At 43.1% G+C, this 22059-nt stretch overlaps 1 protein-coding gene across 1 annotated transcript; it reads left to right on the forward strand.

Moving 5' to 3' along the window:
• Positions 1–3801: 3801 nt before the first annotated feature.
• LOC311139298 (transcription activator BRG1-like) lies at positions 3802–18230 on the forward strand (the record flags this gene model as incomplete). The annotated part of the gene is made up of 7 exons (XM_084174181.1): positions 3802–3867; positions 9523–9780; positions 9953–10082; positions 10853–11284; positions 11585–11683; positions 11897–12184; positions 18091–18230. The coding sequence occupies exons 2-7, from the start codon at positions 9565–9567 to the stop codon at positions 18228–18230; spliced, it is 1305 nt and encodes a 434-aa protein (XP_084030307.1). The 5' UTR covers positions 3802–3867; positions 9523–9564.
• Between the last annotated feature and the right edge of the window lie 3829 nt (positions 18231–22059).

A 22059-nucleotide genomic window follows, 5' to 3' on the forward strand; every position in this document is an offset into this window, starting at 1 on the left:
CTCCTTTCCGTGGCCCACCCGAAACACTTTCCTCTGGAACCTTCTTCCCTCCCAGCATGGTAAATAGGCTCTGGGACTTTGAAGGTGAGACTGGGTTCCGGAGCTTAAAGAAACTGAGAGATACCTGACCTCACCCTCTAAGCTGGCTCAGCGAGATGTCACGCAGCCAGCCAGCAACTCTCCAGCCAAGAACTCATGATGATTGAGTTTTTGACTAACAAGATTTGAGACTGTCTATTCTATAGCTTTGCTGCTGTAAACAGTCGCGTACGATGCAACTGCAATATGACAAGGCTAATGTCCTATTCACATGTTAAGAGAAGCAATCACTGTTTCTGTATATTAGGGATGCCAAATACTAAAAGCTAAACTGGACAAAAAAACAAGAGACAAGGACATTAAGGAAAATAAATAAATACAATAAATTAGATAAAATTAAAATAAATAAGAACAGAAAATTCCCCAACACAAAGAATAGTAAAACCACCTAGACCTAAAACAACAATGAAAATGTATTATAAGATTGTGTGATATGAATGTGTGTGATATGACTGTGGCAAACACATTGACAGTGCTATTCATTTAAATGGACTGGGTCTGATGTTGGAGGGGACGTTGCTTTCCTCATCGACCCTTAACGCGCATTATCATTCAATTGGTTAAAATGCTACATGTCAAGATACTATTGGCTCATACTAAAACGATAAACGCCTAACCCTTACCCAACTGTGAGCAGGCCATGTTCATTACGAAAACGTTGCGGAAATGCCATGACTAGAGCAGACATGAGTCCTTATTCGATACACTAAAGAGGTAGCAATGTTTGTTCTACATAATACATTTATATCTGAACGTTGGCCAACGTTTTGTCCTGCTGAACGCAGCCCAGTTCCAGTGGCGCACGACTCCAGGATTTTTTGACTCGACTCCGACTCCTGTGATTGTAGTCGAAAGGAGTCGACTCTTGCTCGACTCCCAAAACACGCATAAACGGATGCGCACACACACATACACATACACACCACCTCATTATTGCAGAGTCCTACTAGGAAGACTACATTTTAGAGGACTGACATGAGCATGATGCTTACCATTTGCATATATAAGGACTATTTTGTTTGAATATAGAAGGTGATGTGTAAGAACTATAATATTTCAGTGATATTTCTGCTGTGTGCAGCCTTGACGGAGCCCATGGGATGAGGCGGCGCACTCTATGCTGATAAGCCTATTATTTGACATGTTATAGCCCTATTCGGACGGGTATTACTAGAGACGTTGGTTTTGTAATTATTATCCAAGTATGTGCGTTATTCCAGAGGAATATACATATATTTTTTAAATTATTGAATGGACTCTTATGACGGAAACCTGGAGGTTGTTATTGTAGGCAGGTAGCTCTTAACCACTAGGCAGGTAGCTTAGTGGTTTAGAGCGTTGTGCCAGTAACCGAAAGGTCGCTGGTTCTAATCCCCGAGCCGACTAGGTGAAAAATCTGTCGATGTGCCCTTGAGCAAGGCACTTAACCCTAATTGCTCCTGTAAGTCGCTCTGGATAAGAGCGTCTGCTAAATGACCAATTATTTTTTAATTATAAGATATTTCAATGTCATGTCTAGACGATAATAGGCTACACTGATAACTCGTGCTTGGCTGATAAATCTGTATAGGTCTCCCCATAATATTTAAATTGATGAAGTGTGATCATAATCATTATTTTTGCGATCCATCCATGGTAGACATCCTTCCTAATAACAATGCCCCACATCCTGCTGATTTGAGCTGCTGAACCGTTTTTGCACTTGACTGTGTTTATGGATGAGAAAGTGAACTTGCCATTTCCAAAAAGTTAGGCGGGGATCCTGCTTTGCGATCTATTGCCTAGGACAGGGCTCTTCAACCCTGTTCGCGGAGAGCTACCATCCTGTAGGTTTTCACTCCAAAAACCTACAGGAAGGTAGCTCTCCAGGAACAGGGTTGGAGAGCCCTGACCTAGGACATCAACAGCCAGCCAGGGTTGAATTAAATAAGCTTTAAGCAAGCATTTTTATTGCACATTTAGGCCTAATTGAACTGATGCATTTGGCGATGTTCAACTTCAATTCACTGGCACTATGAAGAACAGTTTAGCCATACTCACTGTCTGCCTAATATATACTTTAATATACTTTTGGTGAATTGACGAGGCATAGCTAGATACAGATTACCAAAATATAGCCTATGCGCAGGGTTCTAACAGTCTTTCTCCTTGCCCCTATCTTCTCTCTACCTCGACTGCTCCTCTTTCTCTTCGCTATGAAAAACGCTAGTGTGTGTTTGGTCTTCGGTCTGTTGCATGTAGAGTAGAGTAGCTCAGCCTACTCATTGATAGCCCGTACTTTAGCGAATTTGCGCGAGACATTGCAAGCCAAGAAATTGCGAAATACAGCATTGCAATAGCCTACATATTTTGATTACCGATGCACAGTTCTGCCTGGTGGCCAACATGCCTACCTATGCCTGGCTGTGCCCCTCCCCTCCCATCTCAATTCAATTTAAGGGGCTTTATTGGCATGGGAAACATATGTTTACATTGCCAAAGCAAGTGAAATAGATAATAAACAAAAGTGAAATAAACAATACAAAATTAACAGTAAACATTACATTCACAAAAGTTCCAAAATAATAAAGACATTTCAAATGTCATATTATGTCTATATAGTGTTGTAATGATGTGCAAATAGTTAAAGTACAAAAGGGAAAATAAATAAACATAAATATAGGTTGTATTTACAATGGTGTTTGTTCTTCACTGGTTGCCCTTTTCTTGTGGCAACAGGTCACAAATATTGCTGCTGTGATTGCACACTGTGGTATTTCACCCAATAGATATGGGAGTTTATCAACATTTTTGTTTTCGAATTCTTTGTGGGTCTTTGTAATCTGAGGGAAATATGTGTCTCTAATATGGTCATACATTTGGCAGGAAGTTAGGAAGTGCAGCTCAGTTTCCACCTTATTTTGTGGGCAGTGTGCACATAGCCTGTTTTCTCTTGAGAGCCAGTTCTGCCTTCGTCGGCCTTTCTCAATAGCAAGGCTATGCTCACTGAGTCTGTACATAGTCAAAGATGTCCTTAATTTTGGGTCAGTCACAGTGGTCAGGTATTCTGCCACTGTGTACTCTCTGTTTAGGGCCAAATAGCATTCTAGTTTGCTCTGTTTTTTTTGTAAATTCTTTCCAATATGTCAAGTAATTCTGTTTTTGTTTTCTCATGATTTGGTTGGGTCTACTTGTGTTGCTGTCCTCTCTCTCTCCCACCCTCGCTCTTTCTTTGCTGTGAAAGAAGCCAGAGTTTGTGTTCTCTAAGTAGACTACGGAAAATAGTTTCCTCCGTTGCAAAAAAAATACTGATTCTTAGGAGTCGAAGCTTGACACACAGAAATGGGAGTCGACGGGCAAAGAGTCGAGGAATCGATTACTTTGGAGTCGACTCCCACCTACAACCAGTTCTCACCGTGGTTCTATCTAGTCCCTATGCATTTCATTTCAATAACCTGTATTTTCATATATTTTTTTTACTGTAAAGCGGACTGGTACATATTCCAATCTACAAAACAGCACCTTTGGTTGTGGTTATTAAACGTGGCAATACAGCTAGTGTTGATACCGGTAAATGTTTTTTTGACACTGCACATTTTATTCAGATAGAAAAATGTATGTAAACGGGGCTCAATTGCTTTCATTGTTACTGTCAATGACTACTATCAACATGGATCCCTCACGATCTTGTTTTACTACATGTAATAGTATTGTTCTATAATAACTTGTACACCCATCCCCCACGTCGACATACTTCGAAAGGACCTACCCGCGAAGGGTGATTTCAATGTAAGTCAGATTCAACTGTTTTCTTTTTTAGACTTCGTCGATGTTATCCTTATTCAGATTATTGAGACGTCATTTCATTTTCTAATACCTTTTGGTTATCGTTGGGTTGGAAGGCACGGGAGTCAGGACCGACATTATTAGTCTGTCTGCAGACAGTGGCGGCAGAGTAAAATTAATAAATGTTGTTTTTGGTAAATGTATCTAGTTAACTAGAGCGGGGATGCGGGTTGGATCAATCAACTGAAATTATTTGTAAAAACTTTTTTACTCTCGCCGAATCTCTAAAGTCAGCAAAATAACCAAATTCTCAGCATACATTTTGTTACGACAGCATGGTCGGCTAGCAGAGACCGTACCATCAGCCAACTGTCTGGCATTATTTGTTTATTCGCAATTATTATGTAGAAAACAATGTTTGAAATGTAGCCCATCACATGGTGAATGGTTTCTGACCTCAAACAAATATAGCGTGCTACTATGTTGTAAACGGAGCTAACGGAGGTTGTTTTGCTGCTAGCTAGCTTTCTAGCCAAGTCAAGCTATGCTAACTACACTGTACATCACATTAGGTGCCTCACGAGCAGTAATACTGTCGATCTCTGCGAGTTTTGAAAGTGTTAACAGCATCGAAGACCGATAAGGAGTTACCAGTATCTTTGGTGGGGGATAATGTTTTGGGTGATCAAACTTGAATTGTGTGTCGCAGTGGGGAATGGCGTCCCTTGAGGGCAAGAACGAGATGTATGTCAGAAGGAAGTGCAGTATTATCATAAGGAACATACACATGGATTACGGAGGATGAAAAGAGAGGCAGAGGTCTTTGAAGAGAGGGAGGAAGAGGGTGAGTTTGAATTGGTTAAAAATGGAGGAAAAAGGGAGATGGTTTGTTGAAGAAGAATGGTAGAAAGTGTGAGCTGTACACCGGATCGAAGACAGGAGAGGAAGATAAATTAAAGTGAATGAGGCCAGGCAAGGTATCGGAGTTGGTAGGTGTGGTGAAGTTCTCGGAGCCTGAGGATTGTACCGAGAGTCAGAATAAAGATGAGTCTGTGACGGTAGGAGTGACCTTTGGAAAAACGGTACAGCCTTTTGGCTGATCCATTTGTGGTTTCAGGGTGAGTGAAAATGGAGTTAGGTGCTGTGGAATTGGTTAAGGTAACCCAAAGTGGTCTTGTGATAATTGTTTCTGTTGGTCAGATGGAGCAGGCGCTCCGCGTCAAACGACTGGGGACAGGATATGTGAATTGTTTAGGGCGCCATTGAAAGAAGTAATTACAGGGTAGTGGTGAAAGTGGACCAACTGAAGCCAGGGGAAGATTCCCGGTGTTTGTGATGCTCTTCGTTTGGTGCAACACATACAGGATGGCTTGAGTGGAGAAATAGAAGAGTTGTTGTGTTCTTTTGAGTTTTGATGTTCAATCTTTGCCTGACAAAGTGATGTTAGGATATATCAGTTATCCAGTACAAGCTTTTATACCTAATACATTACGTTGTTACAGGTGTGTCAAGCTTATTGGCATGCGGCAGCAGTGTGTAGGAGGGAGGTTCCTAGGTGTGCAGAAGTGCATGAGACAAAGGTATGTGGAGCATTAGGGAAAGAAGTGGTATGTGTTAATTGTAGGGGTGCCCATGGAGCTGGGGATCAGAAATGTCTGGCGAGAGAGGCAGGTTGAGTATACCAGGGTTAGAGTAGTGCAGAAGTTGTCATATGCTGATGCAGTGCAGAAAGTAGAGGAAGATGGGTCAAGGGGGAGGGAAATCCTCATTCTTCTTTTGATGAGGTTTAAAGGCGGTTGGAATCCAATAAATGTTGCATTACCATCACCTACTAGACTGGAGTGTAACTCCCTTATACTTTGCTTGAAAATAATACAAAAATCAACAAATACCCTACCATCTAACCCTACACTCACTAAAAACCCACCACCCTACTCCACTATTTAAATCTTTCTAGTCCTACCTCAGGCCAACAGCCTGCAAGGACAGGACACCACCACTCAACACACCCTGTAGGCCTAACTCTTCTGATGTCCAGTGTGGTACACCCAAATACCTCTCTGCAGCTGCCACCACAACCTCAATTGTATGCGGCTTACGTTCCATCCCTGCAGTACAGTTGATAACCATTACCTTACTGAAGCATATATCATGTATTGGCCTATCCCTCTGTACTGGTACAGATCTACTACTCACACCACTCCACTCAGGATCCCTCCCCTTTGACCCATCTTCTTCTCGATTCCTTTCCAACAATGCAGAGAGAAAAATATAAAAATAATAACACAAGGAATAGCCTAAATACACAATGAGTAACGATAACTTGGCTATATACACTGGGTACCAGTACTGAGTCAATGTGCAGGGGTACGAGGAAATTGAGGTAGATAGCTATGTACATATAGGTAGGGGTAAAGTGACTAGGCAACAGAATAGATAATAAGCAGCAGTATATGTGATGAGTCAAAAGAGTTAGTGTTAAAGGGGGTCAATACAGATAGTCTGTGTAGCTATTTGGTTAACTATTTAGCAGTCTTATGGCTTGGGGGTAGAAGCTGTTAAAGGTCCAGTTGGTTCCAGACTTGGTGCGTTGGTACCGCTTGCCGTGCGGTAGCAGAAAGAACACTCTATGACTTGGGTGGCTGGAGTCTTTGACCATTTTTAGTGCCTTCCTCTGACCCCGCCTGTTAGAGGTCCTGGAATGCCGGGAGGTCGGTCCCAATAATGTACTGCTGGGCCGTACGCACTACCCTATGTAGCACCTTGCATTTGGATGCCAAGCGGTGATGCAGCCAGTCAAGATGCTCTCAATTGTGCAGCTGTAGAACATTTTGAGGATCTGAGGGCCCATGCCAAATCTTTTCAGCCTCCTGAGGGGGAAGAGGCGTGTAGGTGTGTGTGGACCATTATTTAATGGAGTTGTGCGCGGCCACGCAGTCGTGGCTGAACAGGGAGTACAGGATGGGACTACCACACACCCCTGAGGGGCCCAGTGTTGAGGGTCAGCGTGGCGGATGTGTTGTTGCCTACCCTCACACTTTTGTCTTAAGTTGAGAATGTTTGGGCTAATAACTTGACAAAATGAACCACCTTGTGACTGAAGCAAATAAACTAACTCAGGAGGTGGATGGGCTGTGCTTTCAGGTTCTACCAGTCTAGTGTCTTATTTTCCCTGTGCAGCTCATGATCCGTTGTTTACACTCTGCTAATGCTCTACTGAGCAGCGTCTGCAGAGAAAGCTTATCTCTGTTTAGCTACAGTTTCAGCTTGGCTCATCTTATCTCAACGTTCATGTACATTTTCCTACGCTGAGCATGGATGTTTGTGTGTTTGGATAGGGTGGCCTTCTGCGTATATTCCCAACTATTTGTGCCAGTCATGCATATTCACACAAAACATACATTCAGATGACTACAAAATGGCTACCATCTTGAGAATTGGATCTTGTTATTCAAACCAATTGATGTATTTTAGGTCATTTGGGCACAAATGAGAACCCAAAGCTCAGAGAACACAAAGTCCATTTGTGGATGATGGCTACATAGAGATCGACTGGTTGCGTACTAGGGCTGGGAATTGCCAGGGACCTCATGATACGATATTATCATGATTCTATATACAGTGAGGGAAAAAAAGTATTTGACCCCCACTCAATCAGAAAGATTTCTGGCTCCCAGGTGTCTTTTATACAGGTAACGAGCTGAGATTAGGAGCACACTCTTAAAGGGAGTGCTCCTAATCTCAGCTTGTTACCTGTATAAAAGACACCTGTCCACAGAAGCAATCAATCAATCAGATTCCAAACTCTCCACCATGGCCAAGACCAAAGAGCTCTCCAAGGATGTCAGGGACAAGATTGTAGACCTACACACAAGGCTGGAATGGGCTACAAGACCATCGCCAAGCAGCTTGGTGAGAAGGTGACAACAGTTGGTGCGATTATTCGCAAATGGAAGAAACAAAATAACTGTCAATCTCCCTCGGCCTGGGGCTCCATGCAAGATCTCACCTTGTGGAGTTGCAATGATCATGAGAACGGTGAGGAATCAGCCCAGAACTACACGGGAGGATCTTGTCAATGATCTCAAGGCAGCTGGGATCATAGTCACCGAGAAAACAATTGGTAACACACTATGCCGTGAAGGACTGAAATCCTGCAGCGCCCGCAAGGTCCCCCTGCTCAAGAAAGCACATATACAGGCCCGTCTGAAGTTTGCCAATGAACATCTGAATGATTCAGAGGAGAACTGGGTGAAAGTGTTGTGGTCAGATGAGACCAAAATCAAGCTCTTTGGCATCAACTCAACTCGCCTTGTTTGGAGGAGGAGGAATGCTGTCTATGACCCCAAGAACACCATCCCCACCGTCAAACATGGAGGTGGAAACATTATGCTTTGGGGGTGTTTTTCTGCTAAGGGGACAGGACAACTTCACTGCATCAAAGGGACGATGGACGGGGCCATGTACCATCAAATCTTGGGTGAGAACCTCCTTCCCTCAGCCAGGGCATTGAAAATGGGTCGTGGATGGGTATTCCAGCATGACAATGACCCAAAACACACGGCCAAGGCAACAAAGGAGTGGCTCAAGAAGAAGCACATTAAGGTCCTGGAGTGGCCTAGCCAGTGTCCAGACCTTAATCCCATAGAAAATCTGTGGAGGGAGCTGAAGGTTTGAGTTGCCAAACGTCAGCCTCGAAACCTTAATGACTTGGAGAAGATCTGCGAAGAGGAGTGGGACAAAATCCCTCCTGAGATGTTTGTGAACCTGGTGGCCAACTACAAGAAACGTCTGACCTCTGTGATTGCCAACAAGGGTTTTGCCACCAAGTACCAAGCTGCTTGCCGATGGTCTTGTAGCCCATTCCAGCCTTGTGTAAGTCTACAATATTGTCCCTGATATCCTTGGAGAGCTCTTTGGTCTTGGCCATGGTGGAGAGTTTGGAATCTGATTGATTGATTGCTTCTGTGGACAGGTGTCTTTTATACAGGTAACAAGCTGAGATTAGGAGCACTCCCTTTAAGAGTGTGCTCCTAATCTCAGCTCGTTACCTGTATAAAAGACACCTGGGAGCCAGAAATCTTTCTGATTGAGAGGGGGTCAAATACTTATTTCCCTAATTAAAATGCGAATCAATTTATAACATTTTTGACATGCGTTTTTCTGGATTTTGTTGTTGTTATTCTGTCTCTCACTGTTCAAATAAACCTACCATTAAAATTATAGACTGATCATGTCTTTGTCAGTGGGCAAATGTAAAAAATCAGCAGGGGATCAAAATACTTTTTTCCCTCACTGTATATTGCGATTCAATACTGGGATTCGATGTTCCAAACATATTGCTCACTATATGTCTGCTGCAGAGGGACAAGAGAGTCATGAGAACATGTTTTTTTGATCAGTCATGAAAATAAAAGTGCAAAAATATTAAAAAAGATAATAGAGAACAAGCTATGAGGGAAAAATACTGGTGTTTTGGTGCAGATACAGCCAACTAATGCGATATTGTCAAAACGATACAATATATCGTCAACAATAATATCAACCCCCCCCCCCACCCCCCCATCACTGGTACACAGTAAATTGTACTCCTCACTGCTGGGTTGGTTTGTTGTAAATACTGGTCAGTATCTCATCTGTCATTTGTCCTCTCTGCAGAGTGGAGCTTGGTGCTGTCACATTCCCGAACTCAGCAGAGAGATGTCCACCCCGGACCCCCCCATGGGAGGGACGCCCTGGCCGGGCCCCTCCCCAGGACCAGGGCTTTCTCCAGGAGCCATGATGGGCCCCAGCCCTTCCCCAGGCTCTGCTCATAGCATGATGGGACCCAGCCCAGGTCCCCCAGCCTCTGGACACCCCCACCCTCAACAGGGGCCCTCAGGATATCCTCAGGAGAACATGAACCAGATGCACAAAGTAAGACAGAAAATGGGCATATCCATAACTGTAATGTATGTAAAATGTCTGCAATGGTACCATTTTATGAGAATTTTATTGCATTAATCTATTCTTCCTTTACTGTACATAAGAAATGTATGTGCTATCTAAGTAGGACATGCTTATGTTAATGTGTGTTGTCTTCTCACAGCCTATGGAAGGCATGCATGAGAAGGGCATGCCTGACGACCCTCGCTACGGACCGATGAAGGGCATGAGACCAGGTGGAGGCCACATCGGAATGGGACCCCCTCCTAGCCCCATGGACCAACATTCCCAAGGTACCATACCATGGTGTACTGAATAGATTAGATTGCATGGAGGATAGAGGAAACATTGACTCTGTTATTGAAGGAGCTTAACACAAGGTTAACTTATTATCTTTCCATATGATCTTAAAATGGTGATTGTGATTTTAGGCTTAAGCACAATTGTCTTTAAAGCCAATTACCTGAAAAGAGGAACTGTGAACGCTAACTCGTGTAGACGCATGTGCACTTGTACTGTGAACTCAACCAGCCACTTTCTCCTCTTTCGCTTCTGTTGTTTTGTTGGGTAGCGTGAGCAGCAGATGCTCAGTGGAGGGGCATGAGGCTTCCCCTTTCAGACAATGAAGGTGGCAGCTGTCTGCTACAAAAACAGTCAGTCACCAAGGAGAGAGAGACAGAGGGGCTGTTGAAATACTGTAATACAGGGGAGGGTGTTTTTCTGTTGACTCTTCTATCCTGTATTGACTGGTGACAGAGGGTGAGGCTCAGCGGTAATGTGTGCAAGTCTGTTAGAGACTGTGATTTGTAAAGTGTTTGTATCGCCAGTCCAGCCCATAATCATAATACCAGTCTGCATTTTGGTTTTGGCTAACATTTGGCAATTTGGCTAACATTTCTTCTGGTCTGTTAGCATCCATTTCACCACTATTTTCAATGTATCTAGCCATTTTATTAGTCATTCAAATCAGTTTCCCACTGTTCTCAATTAAAGGGACAGTCATGCCCTACCATTCCCAGGGAAGATTACTTTTCTCACCTGTGCTGTTGTATCTCCTCCCCAGGCTACCCCTCTCCACTGGGGGGTTCTGAGCACTCTCCCAGCCCTGTGCCAGCCAACGGCCCTTCCCCCGGCCCCATGATGCCCTCCGGCCCTGGAGGTGTCCCCATGGAGGGCGGTGACCCCAAGGCCACGGGCCAGCAGGACTGCGGTGGTGTCCTGAGTTTTGGTTCTGTGCCAGGTGGGGTTGGGCCGGGTGGATCTACCCCCTTCAACCAAAACCAGCTGCACCAGCTCAGGGCCCAGATCATGGCCTACAAGATGCTGGCTCGCAGCCAGCCCCTGCCAGACCACCTGCAGATGGCCGTGCAGGGCAAGAGGCCCATGCCAGGGATGCAGCAGCCAGGGATACCCAACATGCCCCCTTCCTCTGGGCCCGGAGAGGGGCCTGCGGCAGGGCCCGGACAGCCACCAGCACACTACAACAGACCTCTTGGTGAGTGGGGTGGGCACATGCAAGGTTATGCTACACAGCCTGTCAATGAGTTTTGCAACCCTATGAATTACACATAAATGCACATAATTACAGTCAATCACACACAAATGCTGTCTGTCTTAAACAAAGAAAATAAATAATTTGAATGCTGAACACGGACCCCTGGTGGTGAAACTTAAAAACACGCTCTCAGTTCAAGCACCATTTTCTACATTAACTATACTTCAATAAGGGTTTGTCTGTGAGTGTGAATGGCCAGGCAGTGTCTGATCATATCTAATGTCCCCTGTCATCTTGCAGGAATGGTAGGCCCCAACATGCCTCCTCCAGGACCCTCAGGTGTTCCCCCTGGTATGCAGGGCCAGCCCACCAACGGACCCCCTAAACAATGGGCCGAAGGTGAGCCTCATCTTGACCCCTGGGCAATGATTCACCTGTGTGTGAGAGGGCACTAGTCTGTAGTGTTTTTAGTCCACGTTCTTCTCTTTCCTGTGCTGAAAATTTCACCAGACCTATCACAAGAAATACACACATATTAAACAGATAATCAATACACCAAAACACTCTGTGGAATGGTAGAACTAATAACTCCTTCAATGCCATATGTTCTAGGGCCCATGGTGAATGCTTCTGCTCCATCCAGTGCCCCCCAGAAGCTGATTCCCCCTCAGCCCACTGGCAGACCCTCCCCTGCTCCCCCCTCCGTGCCCCCAGCTGCCTCCCCGGTCATGCCCCCTCAGACCCAGTCCCCTGGGCAGCCCTCCCAGCCCCCACCCATGGTGCTGCACCAGAAACAGAACCGCATCACGCCCATCCAGAGGCCCCATGGCCTGGACCCAGTGGAGATCCTCCAGCAGAGAGAGTACAGGCTGCAGGCTCGAGCGCTGAGGCGCGTAGCACGTAAAAATCGTCTGTCCTCGGTTGCAACACTCACTACCAAGTTCCAAACTGCCTCTGGAAGCAATGTCAGCACAAGAACTGTTCGTCGGGAGCTTCATGAAATGGGTTTCCATGGCCGAGCAGCCGCACACAAGCCTAAGATCACCATGCGCAATGCCAAGCGTCGGCTGGAGTGGTGTAAAGCTCACCGCCATTGGACTCTGGAGCAGTGGAAACGCGTTCTCTGGAGTGATGAATCACGCTTCACCATCTGGCAGTCCGACGGACGAATCTGGGTTTGGCGGATGCCAGGAGAACGCTACCTGACCGAATGCGTAGTGCCAACTGTAACGTTTGGTGGAGGAGGAATAATGGTCTGGGGCTGTTTTTCATGGTTTGGGTTAGGCCCCTTAGTTCCAGTGAAGGGAAATCTTAACGCTACAGCATACAATGACATTCTAGACGATTCTGTGCTTCCAACTTTGTGGCAACAGTTTGGGGAAGGCCCTTTCCTGTTTCAGCATGACAATGGCCCCATGCACAAAGCGAGGTCCATACAGAAATGGTTTGTCGAGATCGGTGTGGAAGAACTTGACTGGCCTGCACAGAGCCCTGACCTCAACCCCATCGAACACCTTTGGGATGAATTGGAACGCAGACTGCGAGCCAGGCCTAATCGCCCAACATCAGTGCCCGATCTCACTAATGCTCTTGTGGCTGAATGGAAGCAAGTCCCCGCAGAAATGTTCCAACATCTAGTGGAAAGCCTTCCCAGAAGAGTGGAGGCAGTAATAGCAGCAAAGGGGGGACCAACTCCACATTAATGCCCATGATGTTTGGAATGAGATGTTCAAAGAGTAGGTGGCCACATACGTTTGGTCATGTAGCGTACACTTTATTTTTTGGGGGGGTGGTAGATCAACTTAAATGTTGCAGATAGACAGAAGCCACAATCAATGTAATTGTCTGCATCATTTCCAATCCGCCCTATATTTATATACAGTACCAGTCAAAAGTTTGGACACACCTACTCATTCAAGGGTTTTTCTTTATTTTTACTATTTTCTACATTGTAGAATAATAGTGAAGACATCAAAACTATGAAATAACACATATGGAATCATGTAGTAACCAGAAGTGTTAAACAAATCAAAATATATTTTATATTTGAGATTCTTCAAATAGCCACCCTTTGCCTTGATGACAGCTTTGCACACTCTTGACATTCTCTCAACCAGCTTCACCTGGAATGCGTTTCCAACAGTCTTGAAGGAGTTCCCACATGCTGAGCACTTGTTGGCTGCTTTTCCTTTGCTCTGCTGTCCGATCCCAAACCATCTCAATTGGGTTGAGGTCGGGGGATTGTGGAGGCCAGGTCATCTGATGCACTCCATCACTCTCCTTCTTGGTAAAATAGCCCTTACACAGCCTGGAGGTGTGTTGGGTGATTGTCCTGTTGAAAAACAAATGATAGTCCCACTAAGCCCAAACCAGATGGGATGGCGTACCGCTGCAGAATGCTGTGGTAGACATGCTGGTTAAGTGTGCCTTGAATTCTAAATGAATCACAGACAGTGTCACCAGCAAAGCACCCCCACACCATAACATCTCCTCCTCCATGCTTTACGGTGGGAACTACACATGCAGAGATCATCCGTTCACCCGCACCACGTCTCACAAAGACACGGTGGTTGGAACCACAAATCTCACATTTGGACTCCAGACCAAAGGACACATTTCCACTGGTCTAATGTCCATTGTTCGTGTTTCTTGGCCCAAGCAGGTATCTTCTTCTTATTGGTGTCCTTTAGTAGTAGTCCAAATTTTAGATTTTTGGTACCAACCGCCGTGTCTTTGTGAGACACCGAGTACGTGAACGGATGATCTCTGCATGTGTGGTTCCCACCGTGAAGCATGGAGGAGGAGGTGTGGGGGTGCTTTGCCGGTGACACTGTCAGTCATTTATTTAGAATTCAAGGCACACTTAACCAGCATGGCTACCACAGCATTCTGCAGCGATACGCCATCCCATCTGGTTTGGGCTTAGTGGGACTATCATTTGTTTTTCAACAGGACAATGATCCAAAACACACCACCAGGCTGTGTAAGGGCTATTTGACTAAGGAGAGTGATGGAGTGCTGCATCAGATGACCTGGCCTCCGCAATCACCCAACCTCAACCCAATTGAGATGGTTTGGGATGAGTTGGACCGCAGAGTGACGTAAAAGCAGCCAACAAGTGCTCAGCATATGTGGGAACTCCTTCAAGACTGTTGGAAAAGCATTCCTCATGAAGCTGGTTGAGAGAATTCCAAGAGTGTGCAAAGCTGTCATCAAGGCAGGGTGGCTACTTAAACAAATCAAAATATATTTTATATTTTTCTAGCACTTTATTGGTTACTAAATGATTCCATATGTGTTATTTCAGAGTTTTGACGTCTTCACTATTATTCTACAATGTAGAAAATAGTAAAAAATACAAACCTGTGTGTATATATACAATATATATATATATTATTGTATTATTTTCCCCTAACCATACCACCCCTCCCTTAATTGGAGTAAACTAATGGACAACAACACTTAGGCTTCTACTTCCAGCTTATACATACTATATACTGTACATATTACGGACACAGTATATTTTACATTAGTTATCTTTTGTTTGTTTTTAGTCCCATCCTTCAGCTACCCTCATCCCCTCCTATCTATCTCTGAAGACCATCCAGTTTTGATTTCTATTTGCCATATATTTTTCAATTGTGCTGTTTCACAAAAGTTCTGAACCTACAGTTGAAGTCGGAAGTTTACATACACCTTAGCCAAATACATTTAAACTCAGTTTTTCACAATTCCTGACATTTAATCCTAGTAAAAATTCCCTGTCTTAGGTAAGTTAGATCACCACTTTATTTTAAAAATGTGAAATGTCAGAATAATAGTAGAGGGAATGATTTATTTAAGCTTTTATTTATTTCATCACATTCCCAGTGGGTCAGAAGTTTACATACACTCAATTAGCATTTGGTAGCATTGCCTTTAAATTATTTAACTTGGGTCAAACGTTTCAGGTAGCCTTCCACAAGCTTCCCACAATAAGTTGGGTGAATTTTGGCCCATTCCTCCTGACAGAGCTGGTGTAACTGAATCAGGTTTGTAGGCCTCCTTGCTCGCACACACTTTTTCAGTTCTGCCCACAAATTGTCTATAGGATTGAGGTCAGGACTTTGTGATGGCCACTCCAATACCTTGACTTTGATGTCCTTAAGCCATTTTGCCACAACTTTGGAAGTATGCTTGGGGATCATTGTCCATTTTGAAGACCCATTTGCGACCAAGCTTTAACTTCCTGACTGATGTCTTGAGATGTTGCTTCAATATATCCACATAATTTTCCTTCCTCATGATGCCATCTATTTTGTGAAGTGCACCAGTCCCTCCTGCAGCAAAGCACCCCCACAGCATGATGCTGCCACCCCCGTGCTTCACGGTTGGGATGGTGTTCTTCGGCTTGCAAGCACAGTTCTATTTTTGTTTCAGAGGACATTTCTCCAAAAAGTACGATCTTTGTCCCCATGTGCAGTTGCAAACCGTAGTCTGGCTTTTTTATGGCGGTTTTGGAGCAGTGGCTTCTTCCTTGCTGAGCGGCCTTTCAGGTTATGTCAATGTAGGACTCGTTTTACTGTGGATATAGATACTTTGGTACCTGTTTCCTCCAGCATCTTCACAAGGTCCTTTGCTGTTGTTCTGGGATTGATTTGCACTTTTCGCACCAAAGTACGTACATCTCTAGGAGACAGAACGCGTCTCCTTCCTGAGCGGTATGACGGCTGCGTGGTCCCATGGTGTTTATACTTGCGTACTATTGTTTGTACAGATGGACGTGGCACCTTCAGGCGTTTGGAAATTGCTCCCAAGGAAGAACCAGACTTGTGGAGGTCTACAAAAAAAAAATCTGAGTTCTTGGCTGATTTCTTTTGATTTTCCCATGATGTCAAGCAAAGAGGCACTGAGTTTGAAGGTAGGCCTTGAAATACATCCACAGGTACACCTACAATTGACTCAAATGATGTCAATTAGCCTATCAGAAGCTTCTAAAGCCATGACATCATTTTCTGGAATTTTCCAAGCTGTTTAAAGTCACAGTCAACTTAGTGTATGTAAACTTCTGACCCACTGTGCTGTTTCACTAAAGTTCTAAACCTTTCTATTCAGATTGCAACCCAAATAAATGCTTCACAGAGTTCAAGTAACAGACACATCTCAACATCAATTGCTCAGAAGAGACTGCGTGAATCAGGCCTTCATGGTCGAATTGCTGCAACGAAACCACTACTAAAGAACATCAATAAGAAGAAGAGACTTGCTTGGGCCAAGAAACACGAGCAATGGACATTAGACCAGCATGGCTACCACAGCATTCTGCAGCGATACGCCATCCCATCTTGTTTGGGCTTAGTGGGACTATCATTTATTTTTCAACAGGACAATGACCCAACACACCTCCAGGCTGTGTAAGGGCTATTTTACCAAGGAGGAGAGTGATGGAGTGCTGCATCAGATGACCAAATTGAGATGGTTTGGGATGAGTTGGACCGCAGAGTGAAGGAAAAGCAGCCAACAAGTGCTCAGCATATGTGGGAACTCCTTCAAGACTGTTGGAAAAGCATTTCAGGTGAAGCTGGTTGAGAGAATGCCAAGAGTGTGCAAAGCTGTCATCAAGGCAAAGGGTGACTATTTGAAGAATCTCAAATATAAAATGTATTTTGATTTGTTTAACCCTTTTTTGGTTACTACATGAGTCCATATGTGTTATTTCATAGTTTTGATGTCTTCACTATTATTCTAGGTGTTCTAAAACTTTTGACCAATAGTGAACATATCGTTAGGATCGTAAGAAAATCCATATGTAAATTGTTAGGATCTTAAGAAAAAGCATGCGTGAAACATAAAACGTAAACGTGAAATTTAATCTGTGAACGTACAAACACCATGTTACGATTACGGACTAACATTTTAGGCTTTAACAAATCTTGTTGCAATTCTGACATACAATAATACCTTTCAGAGTTTGGGCAGTTTCATCTCACCAACAAAAAAAACGTACGCCAAATGGCCTATGAGAAGTGCTACGCGAACAAGCATAACAGAGTATAAAAGAACCGGAAGTCAGGGAAACCAGAAAGAGTTAGGTAGCTAATGTAATGGATTTGTTTGCCAGCGCAAGTTTAGATAGCACTAGCTGTATTATGCCTACAACAGTGAAGTTTCAGGCCGCTAGGTGTATCTCTACACCATGGGCATATCTCTGGGTGACGTGGACATCCCCATGCATGCACCTGATCAACATATGACTAATTCAATACTGCACCATCCCATTCTCTGGGCTCTGTCTGCAATCAACCAGTAGTGTATATACCAGGAATAATTAAACATATATGTTGTCCCGTGTAGCTCAGTTGGTAGAGCATGGCGCTTGCAACGCCAGGGTTGTGGGTTCGATTCCCACGGGGGACCAATATGAAAAAATTTATCCACTCACTAACTGTAAGTCGCTCTGGATAAGAGCATCTGCTAAAATGACTAAAATGTAAAAAAAATGTTTGGTGAATCTATGAATGATGTATGACCACTGTAGTCTTTGCCAATCAAAATATTTTTTCCTAGAATATTTTGAAATGTATTTCATCACTCAAAATCTTCCCAAAGCATATTCTGTAGGAGGGGTTAATATGAATAAAAAATAATTTGACATGATTTATATGAATCGGGTCATGAACATATGGACTTTGAAATGAACAAGGGAGAGGTTAAACGTAGGCTAAGTCTGGCATAAGCTTATTCCCACACTTTACAATAACTCTGTTGCAGTGGTCTTAAGTAGTCTCTGTATAGGCTATTCCCTCCATCGCGACACTGCTGCCCAGTTGAAGAGCTTGTGATCGCCATGCTGCACCACAGCACCGTGCGCTTTGGGAAAAGCACTCCTCAGCCTCAGAAGATGCCCTTCTGGAGGCATGCAGCTGTAGAGTCATTATACCCTAATGTAGGCCTATTTGCCTACTAGCCAAATAAAGTACAGAGCATGCATGACGCGTGCAAACCATCATTCCAACATATTTCAACATTTAATTCATCCTTCATTCAGGTCAATCAGTCAGTATGTCATCCATTCTGTCATTAGTCTGAGTTGTCTTTTTATAGTATCATTCTCACACAAGTCATTTGCTGAAGGCCCAAGCCTATACTATGCCATCTTACTGGTATAACGTTGTTATCAAATGCCATTCTAAAACAAGCTCTAAACTTTTATTTTGGAAATGAAACCGTAAGCTGCAAATCAACTCTAACGTCTGAGCTAGAGTTGCTTGATTGACTAGCTAACTTCGACTAGCTACGTTCGGTTCATGTCCTTTGCAGATGCCACATTCCTAACAAAAGTTTGTATGTATAAAAAAGATCTGTAACCGAGTAAAGGGAGTAAAGGGAGACGTAAAGTAAGAATTGAACGTGTAAATGTTCATTCATAGTCGTAACATAGGGTTTGTACGTTTACAGATCTAATTTAACGGTTACGTTTCATGTTTCACGCATGGCTTTTCTTACGATCCTAACAATTTACGTATGGATTTTCTTGCGATCCTAACGATACGTACGTTCAACCTTTTGGCAGCTATCTGGCTCCATATTTTTCAGCCATTCCTGAACCTGTGACCAAAAACAAGCTCCACACAGTATGGACAGTACCAAAACAAATGATCTAATGATTCTGTCTCTTCGCAGGAAAATCTGCAGAGCTGGGATTGTTATATCCCCCATATATATAACATTCTATTGGTTGCAAGAATTTTGTATAATAATTTACATTGAAAAACTCTTCAATCCAATGTCGTTTTGTGTATCAGTTCATAAACAATGTGCAATGGAATCGGTACATCAATCTCTTCCCAAGTATTTTGCAAATATATACAGTGAGGGAAAAAAGTATTTGATCCCCTGCTGATTTTGTACGTTTGCCCACTGACAAAGAAATTATCAGTCTATAATTTTAATGGTAGGTTTATTTGAACAGTGAGAGACAGAATAACAACAACAAAAAATCCAGAAAAACGCATGTCAAAAATGTTATAAATTGATTTGCATTTTAATGAGGGAAATAAGTATTTGACCCCCTCTCAATCAGAAAGATTTCTGGCTCCCAGGTGTCTTTTATACAGGTAACGAGCTGAGATTAGGAGCACACTCTTAAAGGGAGTGCTCCTAATCTCAGCTTGTTACCTGTATAAAAGACACCTGTCCACAGAAGCGATCAATCAATCAGATTCCAAACTCTCCACCATGGCCAAGACCAAAGAGCTCTCTAAGGATGTCAGGGACAAGACCTACACAAGGCTGGAATGGGCTACAAGACCATCGCCAAGCAGCTTGGTGAGAAGGTGACAACAGTTGGTGTGATTATTCGCAAATGGAAGAAACACAAAATAACTGTCAATCTCCCTCGGCCTGGGGCTCCATGCAAGATCTCACCTTGTGGAGTTGCAATGATCATGAGAACGGTGAGGAATCAGCCCAGAACTACACGGGAGGATCTTGTCAATGATCTCAAGGCAGCTGGGACCATAGTCACCAAGAAAACAATTGGTAACACACTACACCATGAAGGACTGAAATCCTGCAGCGCCCGCAAGGTCCCCCTGCTCAAGAAAGCACATATACAGGCCCGTCTGAAGTTTGCCAATGAACATCTGAATGATTCAGAGGAGAACTGGGTGAAAGTGTTGTGGTCAGATGAGACCAAAATCAAGCTCTTTGGCATCAACTCAACTCGCCGTGTTTGGAGGAGGAGGAATGCTGCCTATGACCCCAAGAACACCATCCCCACCATCAAACATGGAGGTGGAAACATTATGCTTTGGGGGTGTTTTTCTGCTAAGGGGACAGGACAACTTCACCGCATCAAAGGGACGATGGACGGGGCCATGTACCGTCAAATCTTGGGTGAGAACCTCCTTCCCTCAGCCAGGGCATTGAAAATGGGTTGTGGATGGGTATTCCAGCATGACAATGACCCAAAACACACGGCCAAGGCAACAAAGGAGTGGCTCAAGAAGAAGCACATTAAGGTCCTGGAGTGGCCTAGCCAGTCTCCAGACCTTAATCCCATAGAAAATCTGTGGAGGGAGCTGAAGGTTCGAGTTGCCAAACGTCAGCCTCAACCTTAATGACTTGGAGAAGATCTGCAAAGAGGAGTGGGACAAAATCCCTCCTGAGATGTGTGCAAACCTGGTGGCCAACTACAAGAAACGTCTGACCTCTGTGATTGCCAACAAGGGTTTTTCCACCAAGTACTAAGTCATGTTTTGCAGAGGGGTCAAATACTTATTTCCCTCATTAAAATGCAAATCAATTTATAACATTTTTGACATGCGTTTTTCTAGATTTTTTTGTTGTTATTCTGTCTTTCACTGTTCAAATAAACCTACCATTAAAATTATAGACTGATCATGTCTTTGTCAGTGGGCAAACGTACAACATCAGCAGGGGATGAAATACTTTTTTCCCTCACTGTATTGCACAGCTGTACAATTTTTGGTCCTTAAATAAAACTTTTTTATTTATCACAATTTCTTTACTTTCTCTCCCTTCCACTTGCCTCTTTCATTTTTGCTGTAATGCTGCAATTAGTTGGTTGTAATTTTGGATAGTGCAGACATTTCCATATATTTTTGTTAGCTGCATGTGTGACAACTCCACCAGTCCTATTTATTATATAATTGAAAAGATTATACAATTTCAAATATTATATATATATTTTTTAAATAACATTTCTTTAATCAATTCGTATATTTCAGTTTATAATATTTGTGGTAATATTTGTAAAGTATTTTCTGGTGGATTAAACTGAAATTGCAACCAACTTTCTATGGCTTGTTTTAAAAATAGCTATATTTTGGCAATTATTTCATTTTCAAATAACCGAAAGTTAGAGGTTGTAATCTGAATAAAGGGAAAAAGGCCATTCTTGAACACGGGGTGAGCCATTCTTACTAATCTGCTAGAGAACCAGTTTGTATTTAAGTATAGCTTTTGTATGACTGAAGCCTTTAGTGAGAGGTCTAATACTTTAATATTTTATAATTTATGCCCTCCGAATTCATATTCATTATATAAATAGGCCCATTTAATTTTGTCTGGCTTGCCGTTCCATATAAAATGGAATTTCTTCTCATAATAATAAAACAAAAAAAGTTGTTAGGTGTAGGCAGGGCCATAAGCAAATAGGTAAACTGGGATATGACTAAAGAGTTAATCAGGGTGAATTTTCCACAAAAAGACAGGTATTTTCATTTCCAAGGTAGCAATTTTTGCCAACTTTCTATAAAAATGTATTGTAGTGAAATCATTTATTTCGGGATATGAATACAGAGTATGTCAACTTCCCTGTCAGACCATTTTATTGGTAAACTACACAGTAATGTAAAAATGGTATGTTTTTGTAATCCAATACACTTATCATAATTTGGTTGTAATCCAAAGAGGTTAGAAATATGATCTAGATTGTCTATGAGGCTGTGGAGGGATCCAAATTGTGGATTTAAAAGAAAACATGAATCATCAGCATACAATGACACCTTGGTTTTTAAGCCTTGGATTTCTAGCCCCTTGATATTATTGTTGGATCTGATTTTAATAGCTAACATTTCGATGGCCATAATAAAATGATACGGTGATAGTGGACAACCTTGTTTTACACCTCTTGACCGTTTAATACTTTCTGAGAAGTAGCCATTATTTACTATTTTACACCTAGGGATACTATCCATAACTTTAACCCATTGTATAAGAGATTCTCCAAAATTGAAATATTCCAGGCATTTATATATAAATTCCAGTCG

This window comes from Coregonus lavaretus, assembly GCF_964263955.1.
Source record: "Coregonus lavaretus genome assembly, chromosome: 2".
In the NCBI taxonomy this organism is placed as follows: Eukaryota; Metazoa; Chordata; class Actinopteri; order Salmoniformes; family Salmonidae; genus Coregonus; species Coregonus lavaretus.